This window comes from Pundamilia nyererei, unplaced genomic scaffold (assembly GCF_000239375.1).
Source record: "Pundamilia nyererei isolate P.nyererei 1_Seehausen unplaced genomic scaffold, PunNye1.0 scaffold00010, whole genome shotgun sequence".
NCBI lineage: Eukaryota > Metazoa > Chordata > Actinopteri > Cichliformes > Cichlidae > Pundamilia > Pundamilia nyererei.
Genome location: NW_005187411.1, coordinates 1,586,661 through 1,604,674, shown reverse-complemented (window position 1 = coordinate 1,604,674; position 18,014 = coordinate 1,586,661). Strand labels below are relative to the sequence as shown.

Genomic DNA, 18,014 nt, shown 5'->3' with positions numbered 1-18,014 from the left:
AACTGTGCAGAACCCATACACAAATACTGTGTGCACAAAATATAGTGCAAAGGGTCTTTTTCCCGTGCTTTGCCTCATTTGCTAAAGCTCTTTCCCTGTTGAGTCTCAGCCAACTGATAGTACCTCACTGTTGTCAAATGGCTCATGAAGAGTAAGATGCCTATCTAAATCCACATCTTCTGTTTGGAAATTGCCTCCCTCAGCCACTAGGCTTGTTAGTTATAGAAATTTCTGCTCTACAAGCTACATTTTAAATTGCATAAGAGCAACCTGCATGGTGGAGTTTACTTACAGGTAGCCTGAATTTATGCCTCTCGATATCAATAATGTTCTTGTATCTACTCTAAAGTGTATCTGTATGTAACCCTCTCTCCTCGGTGCATGTTTGATCATTCTATCCTATCTAGTCCTTTTGCAGTCACGAACCACCGGCTCAAATTTCAATGGCTTAGGTCTGACCTTGTAATAGTTGCCAGCTTCTTTTGGGGTTTAGGCTTTAGATCTGATGTATGTTAGACATGCAAATGAAAGACACAAATCTGGAAGCGTCACAGGTTTTTACTTGAATGTCTATTTAATTGTGTGTGTGTGTGTGTGTGTATGAGATATGCATTTTTGCCTTTTGCTACATGATTGTGGTTTTGTAGATGATCTGTAAATGCAGAGGGTTAGAAGTAACTTTGCTGGAGAAGTAAGTTGCGATTTTTAATTATCTGTGCCATTTGTAGACAGGTAATAAGGGACTAAGAATAAAGGATGTCATTGTTTTTGATGTGCTGACTCTAGTGCAGCTAGCTCAGGAACTGTTGATGAAGCTGCATACATTATTATCAAAGATGCGAGGCAGCAGTCCACATTTAATTGAAACTGAATGAATAATACATGGCGCTGCCTTTATTTCTTTTCTTTTTTGGGTTTTATTTGAAGGACAGAATGTAGCCTTGGAACCAGGGTGCACAAGCTTGGGAATTTGTTGATTGTTAATTTGGTGAATAACGTTTTACATGTATTCACATTGGGAGAAAAACTTTGATGTAGTTCTAGGTCCTTTGTAATTGGAAATGAAAGAGAAATCATTATAATCATTATATCAGATAGGTGTAGGTAGTAACAATGTAGCCATTGTCAGTGTGGTTATTTGAATGTGTGTTTCTATCTATGAAGCACAGAGAGCTCCTGTGTTGTGCATAGTGACAAAAAGGAGAAAAAACACATGTTTGTGAGCATTTTAAATGTACGTTAGGTAACCTTTTTCAGCAGTTAAATGCTTTTCATTGCCAGTTTCTGAGTGATTGCAACATAAAAAGAGACTGTCCCTGACTCTCTTAGTTGCCTCAGATTGACTGGGGACTAATGTCTGTGTAAACGATGGGGTTGTGATTTTCCGTGAAAATTCCAGAAATCTGATGTTTACACTTGCTTCCGATCACTTCAGTGCCTCTCGTCTGCTCACAGTGTAAACAGAGAGCTTCAATAGCAAGTGGTAGCTTAGAAATGGACTCCAATATCAACAAACAAGTTGGCTAATTATTCTAAATTACTTAAGCTGCCAATTTTCTTTTAGCTAAACTTCACCACATTTGTGCAACATAGCAAATTTGCAGCCAAACACTAGCTTGTTAAATGTATCTTGCCTGCTTCACTATGTTATATATACTTCAATATGTATGAATAACATTCCCTTCTATGATGAACAAGCAGTAGGCCACTGTAACTTAGTTACACAACATGTTTCTGGTGCTGACAGCTGTTTCCTGTCAAAGTAAAATTTGTTGTCATTATACTAATACTCAGCTTACATACTGGTCTCATAACTGATGTGCAAAACACATGATGCACAGTAGTATACAACAGTGCAGGACAGGCTTATTTATGTATCATCACTTTTTTGGCTGATGCAAGCAAATGGTGTGCAGGCATGTGTTGTGTGTGTGTGTGACCAAGAGGCTGCAATTTACTCAATAGTCCCTGGTGTCATTATAAAATATGGTGGTCTGAGGTTATCAAAACCTCCTTTAACATGGAATTCATTAAGGACTGAGTTTCTTCTGGAGCCAGCTATAAGTGGCAGTTTGAGGGACTGCAATATGTACCACTTTAGCACAAGTTTCATTTTTCAGCCCCAGAGGTTGGGCAGCAATGGTTGTTTATTTCAGTAATATAATGTTATTCTGACCAAGCTTTCTCTCTCTCTGTTAAGAACCTGGCAGAGGCAGAGTATTCTGTGGCTCTATACATGTACATGCGTCTGTTGGGCTACCCAGCTGAGCGCATCAGCATCCTCACCACCTACAATGGACAAAAACACCTGATCAGAGATGTCATCAACCAACGCTGTGCTGGAAATCCAGTGTTTGGTCAGCCCCACAAGGTAAGCACCATTTGAAACAAACCAATTAAGAAGCAGCAGTCTTTTATGTGTCATGTTATCAAAGCACAAGCAAGAGGTAATTAAATAAACACACTGGATTATTGGACAGGTTTTGTAGCAAGTACTGGGTTTTGCGAGTATTCAGTCAAACTTATATATAACCTATATACGTGTAGGGCTACGACTAGCGTGTTGGAAACGCGTATCACACATGACATGGATAGTTTTTTCACACCTCCGGATGCCAGCTGCAGTTATTGCACCAACCTCTTATCCTCCATTGCACTGGGAAAGATATTCACAGCTCTCCAAGCATCTTGGAGGGATTTCCTTAAGTGTTTGTCACTCATTAACATTAATGTGAAAACTGTATTGTTTGTCTGTTCATTTTAAGAAGAGTTTTATATTTGAACTGGAGTTTATCCGTGTATAACTTTAAATACTATTTGAATTTTAGTGAATCTCAGTTTTTCACGGTGGGTAAAAGACAGAGTGGTAACAGGTAAAGCAAATTAGAGGTGTGCAAGTATTTGCAACATTTGTTTGACTGACTGTGAATACAGGGAGAGTCTGTTCATCCCTGAGGGGATACAGTTAGGTTGTTTTTTTTCTAGCCTTTATTATTCCCCCGAACTTCTCGTCTCTCCTCTTTTCCTTTCTTTACAATGTGTTAAGTCAGCAACCCGCCGGCACAGTTTCCCTTCCACTTTCTGTTTGTACTGCTAAATGCTTTTACTCACTAGCCTCAGGTTATGCTTTCCTCGCTTTCTCCCGCTACACACATTGTCTCACCTTTCTTCGGTCTCTGTTCTTTTAGGGTTTTCACACACTTAACAATGTCACAGACTCTTTCGGCATTCCAGTAAGAGTGGAGTGAAAATGGCATATCAACAGTTATATAGAGCATTGTTATGTCAGGTAGCATAGGGTCAGCAGCAGCACGCCTTCAGTACCGGTAATATTGCGATCGGTTTAGTTTAGTTGTGCATATTTTTTGGTATTTCTTTAACAGCAGGAGTGTTAAAGTGAGGTGGCTCTCAGAGCAATAATCCAGGTCCATTCAATCTCTATTTTAGAAGACATGTATTTTTATTTCCCACAAATGCCCAGAAAATGTAAATAGTATGTAACTTGAATCTTTTTGTTTATCACACAGTATTTTGTAAAGTTTACTGTCTTCTCATTACTCATCTGTTCCTGCTGAGTACATAAAAAGTGAATCAAAAATATACATAGGCCGTTTTTGTCCAAAAGCAGGCAGACAGGAAGCAGGTTCTTCCAAGTATGATAGCAATTTGGAGGTTAGAATAGTGGTTTGTTATAGCGTCCACTGTGATTCAGTCTTTACTCATTCCATACTGTTGTGTCTGTATTTTTTGCTGTGCAACCCTACCTTGTTGTTTTGTTTTGAAGTACATTCCCTGCACTGACAGCTAGCCAGAGATTTTGCTTAGCCATGTGAAATGTCCTGCAATGTCAAGACATAAAGCATCATTCATTGTGCTCATGGCCTTAGTCAGTATGCATGCCTAGTAATAAAGTGACAGGAGTGACAGGTTGTTAGATTTGCTGAGATGAAAGATGGCCAGAGACAGAGAGGGATGAAATAGAAAGATGGGCTCTTGTGGGAAAAAATGCTGAGCAGCTGAAAGGTCATGGCGCTGAGCACTGTGTCCACAGTGTGTCTGACAGTGTGTCACAAAGGGTAAAACGGCACAAATGTCAACATCCAGCTTACTTTACTGTTATAACTTTAATTAGAAAGAAAAGCAGAGGAAGGCCAGTTAGCACAAGTCACAGTGCCAGCGTCAAACATGCTTGCTCAAGGTTTTTACCAAATCCCAAACAACAGTTTGCGTAAATACAGCATGTGCGCAAACACTTTTTATTTATTTTCCTGAGTTTTACAGAAAATATCCATTTGGTTCTCTTTTCTTTGATGAAGAAGTGCTGGAAGTCTGACTGTTAGAGTTTGACTATTTCGTTAGTAAGAAGATACATCAACTGGATCAAGAAGAGATGAATGCAGAGTGACAAAGTACCTATTTAAGGTTTCAGTCCTTATTCTGAATGACCCTCTGCAGTTGTCTAACTCTTCGCCTTGACCAAAAACACACAGCTTTCATATACTGAGAGCAACAGTACTAGCCTCTTTGACAACATGAAATGTGTAGAAAAGGTGTCTTAACATTTCCTAGCGTCATATTTTTTGTTGGGGTTTTTTCTTAGACACACAAGCAATACAAAGCTGTTAACTCTGGCGTCCCTGCCATTCCTCTTGTGAAAAATTGAATAATCCAGAGGTCTGACTTGTGCACATTCCCAGCAGTAATTACCATAAGTAAGACAGAGTAACAGAAAATAAGATGGGAGAGATCAGTGGTTGATCATCATCTAATAGTGTGCTATTGTCTCCATAAGAAGAAGGCATGTTGGAAGAAAACATTTGGCAGTGCAATAGCTGTTTGTGTATCTCACAGTGTATTCGCTGTGTGTATTTCCTTATGTCCTCGGACATGCATGTGCTACAATGACACGACCTCTGTAATTCTCTCCCTGGAAGATTTCTCATAAATAACTAAACACCATGCAGAATGCTATACCTCGGGGAGAATTTCGACCCGGGCTTTGTTATCACTTTCTGTAGGCTAAGAATAACTCCCTCTCTAAAGAACCACATTTGCTGCAAACCAAGATTCACCGTTTCTCATGTGTCAGTACGTGCATGCATACCATGGATGTGTAATTTGAGCATACGGCCAACGATATCTCCTGCTATTGTAAAAGCAACATATTGTTGCCTCTGGCCTTGCACCTGTTCTACATAGCAACAGGGAGACGTAAATAAATACCTCATTAGTCCCATCGCTTTCGATTTTACACATTAACACACACACACACACACACACACACACACACACACACACACACACACACACACACACACACACACACAGTCTCCCCACATTCCCTTCCTCTTATCCAAAAGGAGTTTTGGAGAGGTTCACTGAGAGTTGCATTTAATAATAGGTGGTAACCACAACCACAGGATGATTTATTTAGCATGGCTAGTTACTGAATGCTGTAGTTCTGGGCCTGTATGGCTCCTCAATGGAAGCTGATGTCCTATTGATCCATTTTAAAAAGCGAAACTATAAACGACAGGCCAACTTCTTTCTGCCTGGCTATGAGGTTTTTTTTTTAGCATGTGTCGTATGTAACTATACAGAAACATTTTTGTGCAGTACTTTAAAAAAAGGACTTAGTAACTTGGCTTTTAAACTCAATTTTTATTTGGTTCTGTTACCATTTGCAAGATAGGGGACACTCCAGCTCTGATGTGTTTTTCCTTGATCATTCTAATACTGTGCTATCAGATTTAAATCGGTTATTGATTTAACAATTATTTATATAGATGGATGGATGGATGGATGGATATATACACAATGGGGATGGAAGGAATTATTTCTACCCAAGGCATAATCACTCAATTATTAGTAGTTGATTAAAATAATTTAGCTCTGTTATTATAATTCTACTTAATATTTTTCCGGAATAATCTTTAAACATTGCAGCTTTTTTCCAGAGCAGCATACTTTAACCAAGCATTAACCAGTAACATCTCCATGTAACTTCTAACCAAAAACAACAGGAGCACCCAGCTATCACACTATTTGCATTGACATCAACTTTTCAGTCTATAGTTACACACATGCTGTTTACACAGTGTAGACACTGTGTAATGTGATTTTGGACTCAGATTTACATCCCTAAGATATTTCTAGTCCAACTCGGAAACACCACTAAAAATAGACACCGAGTGAAGGCTATATGATCATGAAAGAGCTTATGAAGTTGGAGCATATTCCATGTATACACTCTCCAACACTGTCAAGGCTGTGCACACTCAGTGTAGGTAGTACAGTATGAAAGTTTTCACATTCTTGCATCTCATCAAGACCAGTCCTTGTATCGAGTTTGAAGTGCACATGCTTTATGATAGCTTTATTACATAAAGTAACATGACTGACAAAGTCAAAACACAGCACAGTTCTTTATGTAGTTGAATAAGTACACTTCTCAGCAAGACAGGATTACTGGGGTATAAAAGCAAATTGGCTGACACGGGTTCCCTTTTGCTTAGAAAAAAAAAATTCCACAGAGAAAGCCACTTCTACATTTTCTGTCTCCTTGAAATAATCTCTGATGCAGTCAAGTAGTCCCCCCTCCCCCTCCCAAGTGGCCCTGATTCCCAGGAGACCAGGTAAGAGGCTGCTGGTGGCAAATGCCCTTTAAGCCGTATTAACCCTGCTGGCTGCCCGTGTGGCCCACAGCGATAACGGCAGCAACAAGAAAGTACCTTGCCATCTCTTAACGTTCACCCTCAAAAAAGAAAGAAAAGGCAAAGAAAAAGAATTTAAGACGGAAAGCAGTCTCGCTCATGTTTTTAAACATTTCAGCTAAATCCCTCCACCTACCTAAAATGCAAACACTCATTTACTTTGCAAAGCGTATCCGCTGCCGGAGCTTAGTTAGCATATCTTTGATATTTATGTGCATTTGTGTGTCGTGTTGTTGAATAATAAATATGTTTGTGTCTGTACAGATTACGACAGTGGACAGGTTCCAGGGTCAGCAGAACAACTACATCATCCTCTCCCTGGTCCGCACCAAAGCTGTGGGACACCTGAGGTAATTACTTCTTTGCATGCCAAGCAGGAAAAAAAGTATCTGATCCAAAATAGCCTTCAGCTCTCAGCAGCTATTCTGCTTTAAAATACTTGTGTAATATGAAATACACCTAAGATAAACATCCTCCAGGGAAATAACACTGCAGAAAAGCTGGCACTTAATTCTCGTGAGACAGCTGCTCTCAGGAGGCTTTCTCTTTTTGTCATGTGTAACTACTGAATAAAGTTTGCTGAGGGAAATAACAGTGTTGCAGTTTTGAGGTAAGTATGAGCTTAATTATGATGCAGGGAGGATAAAGGTGCTTAAGGACACATCTATGGAGCTGACTGTAGTTTTTGTTCCAATTAAGAGAAATAATTGTGCTCTGATGATTAGGTTGACAATAACTAACAAAGAGTTCAGTTCTGATCAAAGGCAAACTGTAAAGCAGTCAGTATGATGGATAATCACTGCTCTGCGACACGCCTCTTCATGGCGTCTTCTTTCATTGGCAGCTTTGTTTTGTTTTCTCTCTGCTTTCTGTTCATTTGGCTATGGCCTCTTTGCCCCATGTCACTGAATTAATTTGTAGTCAAATGATCTTTCACTTCTCTGCTGCTGTGAGATTCCAACAACCAAGGGTTTTATACCAGGCATATGATCCTCAGCACTTCTACTTGACATGCCGGCCGCTGGCTGTGATGAACAGTAGCTGCTGTTGCAGTTGCACTGCTCACAGCTTTATCAGAGAATTGGACAGTCTGCAAATTGGAACCCGAGTGCAAATTATAAGCCATTCCTTTTGTAGCTCTGTGCACCCCACCCATCACCGTGGCCATTTAGCTAGCACAGAAAACACTTAAAAACTCTATTTTGTTCTTTCTTCATCTCACAGATGGAGCGATTAATTGATGTAGCTGAAAATGAGAAACTGCAGCTGACTACAGAGAGGGGTACTTTATCTTGCTGGCAGTGCCTGCTCTCCTCTCTGTATCATTCATTTGATCTTGTCTTTGACTCGATATTACATCCCACCTTTTACACATTCTCAGTGTAGCAGTTTTTCAGTGCAGGGAGCGTACAATAGTTCTAGAGCTTCTATTCTCCTTGAATAAGACTTTTGGTAACACTGAGCTTCAAGGTCCTGAAAACCAAGCTGCCAGTCACTGATAATGTTTGTGGTTATTTCATATAAGAATGTTTGAATCAACCTTTTTGTGATTATTCTGTCGGGCTGCATCAAATTTCAGATTTGCTTTTTTAATTGTTAATATGTATTGTTAACTGTGAGGGATGTGAATAAGAAATCAACCACCATGAGTCAGTCAGAATAAACCATTAATGTAAAATATAACAGAAAATGTCTAGTTATGTCTGTTGCTATAGTTTTTCATAATGGTCATTCATATGTTGGCTTCCCTGACAGCTTGTGAATGGTCAGCTAAGTGGTTGAGAGAGCAGTGCTTCATAGGAGCTCCTAGTGCTGTTCATTGTGTTTTTCTTATAATGGGATCACTGCGGTGTACCACTGGCTTTTACCTCACAATCCTCCTCCCCCTCTCTCCCCTGCCCCTCTCCTCATGGCAATCCGCAGCCGTGACAACCACAGGGGATGCAGCTGACCATATGATGAGCTGACCCTCGCTTTGACAGGGGAAGCATTCCCGTGATACACACGGGCACGCTCACATGCAGGAGCACACACTTTGACAGGGCAGCACAAATTCAGAGATGCTCTGACATGCACGAACACACATGTGGGAACACACACCGTCCACTTTGCCCTGTCATGTCACAGCACAGTCCAGGTGGGCGTCTCTCCGTAGTGCCATGTCCACAGGCTATCGTGCTTCATGATTGGTTCATCTGCTCCACATGTCTGTGCTCATTGGTCTAGGCAGCGGTAGTTTGTCTCTGTGGAAATGTTTCATTTTGTACTGTGCCCCCATTTTTGCCTGAAATGTGCAGTAATTTTCACATTAATCTATAGGCTGCTCACGTTTACTCACTCGTACCCTGCACAATGGCTCCCATAAGCCTTTTTGTCATATTCACAGAACTCATCATGCATATTGCAAAGATTAATCCTCTTAATCTCATGAAGTGCTCAGGTGGACTCCACATTTCATATTTTTGGCTATACTTAAGAGTAGGCTATATAGAAAAACATGGCTGTGTGTCTTATTCATCAGCATCAAAATAAAGACTTTTGCCAGAGCTGTTTAACCCCTTAGCAGTCCAATTAGTCCCCTAAACCATCCAATGTACCGTGGGCGGTACGTCCGACTGCTAACAGGTTAAGTAAAAACAGCTTCTTCCTCAAATGCTTTCACCAATGTTTAATCTCACACCACAGACTTACAGGTCAGTTAAATAGTTACATGTTTTTTTTATAAGCAAATTTAACTGTGCAGATAACTGAGACAATATAAGGATTCAATAGGTTCAAAGGGAAACCCCTTGTAAATGACTCATTCTGTGGTGTTTACAGTTGTCCAAATCTTCTCCCTCTCCTCATGTATGTGTGTTTTGTATAGAATGCTAATGTACAGTATAGTGGGATGTGTACTACGAGCAGTGTTTTTGCAGGGGAGCAAAGAGACAAGTATTTTGGCTAGTACAGCAAGCCAGAGAAAGCTCAGAGAAACGACTGCCTCTGTCCTTAATCTCTTAATACTACTTGATGGCATAAAAAAGTAACCTATTCCACCTACCCTTTCCCGTGCTCTCCTACCTCTCTGACTCCTTGCCTGCAGTGCTTATCCATGCCCTTTGTCTTCCATTTCTGTATTTCTCTCTTATCCTCAGTATTTTTCCCACTTAAGTAGTGCCGCTTATCCTTCACTAAACCTCTTTCCTCGTACACTACGCTGCCTTTTCTTCTCTTCCCCTTCAACCATTACTCGGTTCTTTCACTGTGATCTCTTCACTTCAGTTTTTGTTTTTGCCCCTACGCAGGATCTCTTCTCTTCTTTACAGTTTCACACATTTTACCACCACCCCTTCACGTCTTTTCCCCTCAAGTCAATCCTTTTTTCTGTCTCTCCACAGGGATGTGAGGCGTCTGGTGGTAGCCATGTCAAGAGCCAGACTGGGCCTGTACATCTTTGCCCGAGTGTCACTGTTTCAGAACTGCTTCGAATTGACTCCTGCCTTCAACCAGCTCACTGCCAGACCACTGCAGCTACACATTAGACCACACGAGTACTACAACCAGGAACAGCCTGTAAGCAGTCATACCCATGCTCATGCTGATCTCATAAAACCTACCATATCAGATCTGCCCCATTATGAGATATTCAAGTGGGAGATATGCTGATAAGAACTGAGCTTCTTTCCCACGGTTCAGGCCAGTGCCTATTTCCATAAAATTCGTGCCGTCTTCACCATCCCACCACGTCATTGCCGCTACAGCCCACTGGCTCGGTCTAATTCCCCCCTTTTTATATTCAGAGTGGAATCTTCATTCCACTCAGAATATTGGTCCTCACTGGTCCCACTTCTTACTGCAGCTTTACCCAGTCTGGTAAGAGCATTCTGCAGACCAGCTGCAAAGATGAGAAACACAGTTATGGCTATAATTAACCCCAAAGGTCAGAAGACAAAACCACCGACTGACCAGCATGAAACGACCATTGTCTGGTCACAGTGTCTCACTGACAGGCGTGTTTGGCAACAGTGATGTCTAAAATACCCAATAGCCTCTCTGACACTAGAGTGTTCATCCCCATGGGGGACAGTTCTTTCGGGCACACACATGTGGCCCCTGCTTAGCCCATCTATCTAGAGTCAGTAAACCCCCGCTGCTTACACGCACATGTAGATTAAAAGTCAGACTTTGTCAAGCAACACTCAACTGGAAGTGTCACGGGCTATTTAACGGGGCTAACTCAGAAGCTGCTATAAAAAAAAAAACAAAGCTGCCTAAAGCTTCATATGGAAACATACATATTCGATCTATAATCATATGCAGTTATCATATTCTCTCCCCCAGTGTTTTTAATGAAGGTTTTACTGCAGTGAAAGCACACAAAGTTAAACTGTGGAGTAGTATACTTTGACATGATGCCCCCAGGGCCTCTGTGGGCATCTCCCCTGTATTTAAGAGGCATCCGCCAAGCAGATTGAATATTCTGCTTGCCTCAGTCTTCAGTTTAGCCTGCAAGACTCTGTCTGCATACTAATATTATCAAATTAAAAACTCTGCATCCCCGACTTCTTTGGTAATACATGAGCAGTGATCACTGGAGAGGGAAATTTGTTTGAAATAACCAGCGGGTAGCAGTGGGCTGCTGAATTGTAATTTCCCTGCACATTTTACCTCGGATCAATACTTAACCAAGTCCGTGTGCCTGAAAGAGTGATCCCTAGCAAGACCGATAAAAGTTCTTCATTATAATTCCTCTCTGATCGCATCCTGGGCTGAAATCAAACTTCTTTTGTTTCTACCTTTCAGCGAGATACTTCTGGACAGCCTGACCAAATTGTGAAGAACATGCCGGAAATGGCCAACCTGGTGTATAATATGTACATGCACATGATCCAGACCTCCCAGCAGTACAGACAGGTAAAGAGCACAAAGTGGACTGTGTGAAAGGAGCCATATAAATCAACCAGCAGCACACCTACTATGTTTATGATACTGCGATATCATAAAAGTTTCTTCTGTGATACACCTGAGGCAGTTTAAAAACTGGCAACCATCCTGCGTTGACACGCTTACAGATGTCATCAACTTTCCTGGCAGCTGTCAGCGCCTGTCCCCAGCTGCCATTTTTGTATTTTTAATCTTTAACTTTTAATGGAGTACAGTAAATAGGTCAGATGTAAGAAATGTAGAGAAGGAACGGGCTACACAGAACAATGTAGTTTTTCAACATACATTTATCACCTTTTATAGAGAAATAATAGTAGATACTAAAAACATGTGTACTTAAAAGGAAGAGACATTTTATTATAAAGCTATCTCTATTAAAATACCCTCAACAACGAATATGTTCCTGTAGATGCACCTATATGTCAAACACTTATTTGCCACGCTGTTACGAACACCTAAATCCAACTAATGCATTTTGAGTGCTGCAGTAAATCCATGAAGATAGTGATGTTTATTTTTTCCTTCATATGCGTAGACGTGTGTAATGTAATAGACGTTTTAGAGGCTGCTGTTCATAGTGGTGTTCAGTGGCATTGTGGTAGACTGACAGGCTCTGCAAAAAGGACTTAAAGAAAATTGCAAAGGATGGACTCCTTGCAGGGTTTTTGTATAAGATTACATCAGTTTTGGCCGTGTGCTCTTTATAATCAGTTAGCTGAGTATATTTGACAATATAATGCCAAAAAAAGTGGAAATATTTTCCTTTGTGTTTTGAACATTTCCCTTTTCTTTTGGCTTCTCAGCAGCAACAGCAAGAACTGGCTCTGCCTCCAAAACAGACCCAAAAAGATGCTGGCGCTTTGTCGACCACTGCTACATCTAAGGAGCCACAGGAGGAAACCCCCATGGAGCAGGAAAACCCAGAAGGAACGGCGAGCACAGAGCCAAACTCGGAGGACGCCGGCGAGAAGGAAGGAAACAAGGATACTGACGGCCATGCTAAGATGCCAGAGCATCCTGGTAGAGACAGCGACAGCGATGGAGAGAGCGCAGATGAGCAAGAACAGTAGAACATCCTGACATGGGACTACCATAGAGGGAACAAGTGGATCCCCTGAAGAGAAATGTAGTGCTTAGTCACCTATTTTAAATCTGTTTTCTACTGAGAGAAGATCATTGTGATGTTTTGTTATTTTTTTCTAAAACATTTGATTTTTGTTACTATCAGTACTTTATTAAAAAAAATCTATTCAGACTGTGGCATCATCATTATACTAATACCATTCTATGGGTGTCCCACACACAACCAACACATACAGCTCTGTGCTAAAGTATTAATCCCCTCCTCATTTCCCCGCAAACATTTATATAAATACAGTATATAAGGCAAAAAAAGAGTTTGTACAATTCTAATAAGATTGAAAGTCAATATTTGGTATGACCACCTCTATTCTTTAAACAGCTTGAACTCACTTGCAATTTTTTTAAGTAGTCTCCAGGCTTCTTGAAGGACATTCAAAGCTCTTTGGATGTTGGCTGCCTTTTTATTCCATATCTGTCAAGATGATCCCACACTGATTTAATAATGTTTAAAGTCCTGGCTCTCGGGGAGGGGTCAGTCCAAGACTGATAGAAAAACACTATCTTAGTGCACTGGCAGTGTATTTGGGATCATTATCATGCTGAAAAAATATATTTCCAATCACATACTTTCCAGATGGCATTTCATTGTGGATTAGAATCTGATGGTACTTTCCTTTGTTCAGAATTTCATCAATTTTGACAAAATGTCCAACACCACTGGCTGAAATGCAACTCCAAACCTTGAGAAGTCTCCACTGTGTTCTACAAAGGATGATCTGATATCCTCGTGTTGGTGTTGTTCCCAGACCATCATGAAAATGTTGTTCCAGGTTCAACATTGCAAGTGACCAATCACATTGTTGTGACGTTATTCCTTTGCGCGCCAAGTCATTCGTGCATTTATGAAATTCCAATGTTGCAAGGACAATATCAATTCTGCTTACTGTTTATGAAAGGGTTACGATTAGGGTCAGGGTCCGTTGATCGGTGGACAGAGGCGGTTTCACGCAGCTTAAGTACAGTTTTTTGTTTTACGCCGGTTTTTCCCGAAGTCGCAAAAGTATGACGTCACAACATTCTGATTGGTCACTTGCAACGTTGATCCTGGAACAACACCAACACGACAATATCAGATCAACCTTCTACAAATGTCTGCAAACACTCACTGTTGTTCCCTTCCCTGATCTCCTCTACGTACTTAAAAGGATTTAAACCAAACATTTCACATGTTTGGAGTCATTGCTCCAAAAGACCTGTCGTCACTGAGTTTCAGTCCATTTCTGGTGTAATTTGACATACCTTAGGTTTTCCCCATTATTTCTCTTCTTTTAAAAGATGGTTTCTTTGACTGATATAATCTCTGTCATGATACTTTTATATATTCATCTACTTCATTCTGCATAAAGTACAGCTCAGATTTCATTGGCTGAGCCTGTATCAGCAACAGAAGCTTCAAAAAAGCTCCATTTGTAGGTCAGTCACTATATCCAAGTGTGCGTGTTGGGGGATTTCAAGTTATCTGCCATTCATGATTTGTGCACTAACAGCAAAGTGTTTTCACAGCTGAATAAATGTTAGGGTTAACATATGATGACCAGATTGAAGAAAACAATCAAGCAGGCAAACTATATATGTTGACTTAAAACAGCCGGAACTTGGTGATTTAAACATCAATAAATTAATTAAAATGAAGAGGTTAGCACAGTCCACAACCCTGCAGGCAAAAACACAGACCGGAAATTAATTCACTGTCATGCACCAGAGCATTTTATTTTTATTGTTACATCATACCTCAGGCAGGTTGATGGAACAGGTCAGCTGCACAGCTGCTTGTGCCTGGGTTAGTTAAAAGACCTGATGGAGAACCATGTGTTGCTGGATGTGGAGTAACATCAGTGGAACTCAGTCAAGTGTGGAGCCATGAAACGTCTTTCTTATTTCCTGTCTCCTGAGTGCAGGGCACTCTGGGTTAAGGTATAAAGTAGGTATTCTGGAGTCATAAGACACGTGTTTCTGTTGGCTAAGGAAAGGATTAGAATGAGTGGTTAGATAAGAGGTTACCTCTGTTGGCTCAGGACTTTGGGCACATATAAATTGCTGAAAGTTTTGACATGGAGCCAACAACAATATCTGTGTACTGTGTCACATAAGGATTAAATATTTTATAGGTTTTACGCTAAGAGTGAACAACTAGCCTAGGTGCAGATGTATCAAATATTCTGTTGCATTACCAGCTCCTAGAAACCCATGACACCAGGCATACTTTTCTCTTGAGTCACATGAATGTCTGCATTGTGTAATATCCTGCCTCTATTAAACTTCTGTTTTCAGCTTGCCTCATGAGAATTTAGTTGCCTGTGGTACCTTGTTGTAGTAAATTAGAGCTAACTGGTGGGACGTGGCTACTGCTCACACACACACACACACACACACACACACACACACACAATCATCATCTCTGTGAATCTGCAGGAGGATCAGGGAGATTTTCTACAAGCAAGAAGGAAACCAGGTGCACACGTCCTCCAGAACCGTTCTTCTTTCCTGCTGAAGGTGAACATGTCTTTTGTACTCACACGGCAGGTATTCATTGGGTTAATAGCTACTTTGCAAAGCTCTCGATTCTAACCTTTGCTAAGGGCTGATTCATGAGTGAGACTAACAGCATGCAGTCGCACTGTGTTGAATAATCATTAGCGTTTTGCTGACTTGTAAGGGGAATTTAGAGGTTCTGATAAAATTGACATCTTTTAATAGGTTCAGATTTAGGGTGGAGGTTTATTTGTGTTTGGTATTTGGTTGGTGCTTGTGATCAAATGTCACAATGCAAAAGCAAAAAAAAAAAAAAAAAGCTGAAGAAGAGGAATTTTAAGTATTTTCACATCATGTTGCTGTAATCATTGTACTTTAGTGGTTCCTCTACCTCGTCTTTTTTTTTTTTTTTTTTTTTTAAGTGAGACCGTTTACCAAAGCACGGGATCCACCATGGGACAAACTCGTGTTGAATCTTTAATCTACTGCCCAACACTACGTGACAGCAGTGTCACAACAGGAAATTACACATTACATAGAGTCAAGACAGCAAAGCCTGGAGGGGAAGAGGATCTGACCATTGTGTCTTAAACCTAAACTAAGCTCAAGGAATCTGACAACACACAACACTTTCGCGCTCGTAAAACCATCAGTTTTACAATCTCAACTTCAAGGCCTGTCCTTGGGGCAGATCTTGTACAGTTTTATTGGACAAAAACATTTACAGCCTGATTGCTCAGGCATAAGATTGCATTTTGTAAAATAAAAAACTTTTCTCATAATTAGGTTTTTACACATTTTTGCTGCTATACTAATATAAATCATCAAGTCAGATGTATGCACACTTTGCACAGTACAGTATACTTGTTATGAGTTATGATCTCTGCTGATCTGCTCATAGTGGCTGACTAATGTGCCTGCACAGGTCTTCAGCATTGTGTAAGTTTTGACCTCCAGTGGGTATGCAGATCTGGTGATTACTACCAGCTTAGCGTGCTTTGTCAAGACTGGTGCCTAATCCTGTACATACAGATCATTGACATGACACATTTCAATCTAATAATCTCCTATCATCACTAAAGAAGCACTGCTGCTCACAGGAAACACAGTAGCCACTGAGGTGACTGACCCACTATTGTATGCCATCTAAAGTGCTCTTTACCGCACAGTGTGTTAGAACTGTTTAACTAAAGTAAAAGCATTTGCCTTTGGAAAGTGTGCCCACCTTGGGGGAAATCATCATTCTAAGCTTCTTCTCTTTTTTTCCAGACTAAGATGGCCACTTGCGGGTCATGTTTCTGGTGCATCATATGGCTCATTGTTCTGCTGTTCATTGGCTGGCCCATCAGCATCGCTTTAGGGGGTCTCTACGGCCTCATCAGCCCCCTCACCACCTGCCTTGGTCTGGACCGACTGTCTGATTTACTCCTGGAGGGAGCTAATGTGGGCAGAACCTGTGCCAATAACATGAGGCACAGCAAGCCTTTGTGTTGAAATTCATCTTGTCTGATCAGGACCAGAAAAAACAGAGGTCGAAGCCTTCACCTCAGGAAGAACTGTTAATGTCTGATTTATGTGGAGCTATTCCAGCACGACTGGTGCATAATTCCCTGAGAAACCTTCCAGCAACTTATGTCACAATAAGGTCCAGAAAGTCTTGGAAAATTGATTCCTCTCTCACTGGTAACATGTAATTAACTACAGATTTTAAATTTGCATGGGTTTGTCAGGAAGAAAATAGGCTTGCAGTGCATGGTCTGTGTTTGCTGTTTAATTCACGATGACGCTGCGTGGAGACGATAAGAACGAAAATGCCAATTTAACAATGAAAATATTTAGACTTGGTAATGTCTGTATGGAAATATATGGAAATGCGATTAAAACTGCTTTGAACTTGCCCTTCGTGTTTGTTAATTGACTTTTGGTGCACGTATTTTGAGGAAAATCCATGCCGTGAAATACTGAAAGTAAGTGGGGAGAAAGAGAGAGCTGCAGATTTGAACAGATTCATTTTACATTTCCTTCATTGTGTTTTATCTACCTGTGTTTTCACATTAGGGGGTCGCAGATGTTTGGGTCTCACCACAAAATTAATTAAATTGAAGTCAAGGAGACAATATTGAGACATGCTCTCTAGGTCATGCCAAGCTCAACACAGCTTTCCACACACGATTTACTTTCCAGCTAGCTTTCTTCTGATTGGCTGCCCCTCACAAACAGTATGTATGGACAGCAGGTAAGTGGGGCTTTGGGGCTCGCAACCATTGCCATGTTGCTAATATGACCACATTAACGATATCCCTTCTCTTTGACATCATACAGAACGGAGACCTGTCTGTTTAATATGAGCTTCCACTGCTGTAAAAGTATGCATACGACAAGAAAATGAGGAAAACCAAAGCGATGACTTTAAATGATTGTTCTGGCCACCTGGAGGCAGTGAAGTAAGCAGTACACACAAATATTAGAGTTTTTAAAGATATGTATATAGACATACTTTGTTCAGCCACTGTCAGCTTTATCCCTGTTTGGAATTTGATGGTCACTGTTGCACGGTATAAGAATTTATTATTAGTAGTAAAAAACGTTTAGAGCACTTCTGATAACACAGCACCAAACTGACCACACTAAGTCAGCAAAACACTGGAAAAGCACTCAGAAAATAAATGTTAAAATAAAATGATTTACTGGCAGAGAGCTGCTAACCCTCGCACTTGCGGGTAGATCATAAACTTCTCTATCCGCTTCTCTAGTGTCAAC

The 18,014-nt window shown here is 40.7% G+C and overlaps 1 protein-coding gene and 1 long non-coding RNA gene across 4 annotated transcripts in view; both read left to right on the top strand.

The window, feature by feature from the left end:
• aqr (aquarius intron-binding spliceosomal factor) overlaps positions 1-12,863 on the top strand; it is a 45,462-nt gene extending 32,599 nt beyond the window's left edge. For all 3 annotated transcript variants that reach the window (XM_005723772.2, XM_005723773.2, XM_005723774.2), the window contains exons 32-36: positions 2,201-2,371; positions 6,978-7,063; positions 10,094-10,268; positions 11,499-11,609; positions 12,443-12,863. In XM_005723772.2, the coding sequence (XP_005723829.1) occupies positions 2,201-2,371; positions 6,978-7,063; positions 10,094-10,268; positions 11,499-11,609; positions 12,443-12,709 (810 nt within the window). In that variant the 3' untranslated portion in view covers positions 12,710-12,863. The remainder of the gene's footprint in view (positions 1-2,200; positions 2,372-6,977; positions 7,064-10,093; positions 10,269-11,498; positions 11,610-12,442) is intronic.
• Positions 12,864-15,053: 2,190 nt separating this feature from the next.
• On the top strand, positions 15,054-17,152 carry LOC106456101 (uncharacterized). The gene is made up of 2 exons (XR_001290243.1): positions 15,054-15,275; positions 16,524-17,152. It is a non-coding gene; the product is annotated as an uncharacterized LOC106456101 (long non-coding RNA).
• Positions 17,153-18,014: the final 862 nt, after the last annotated feature.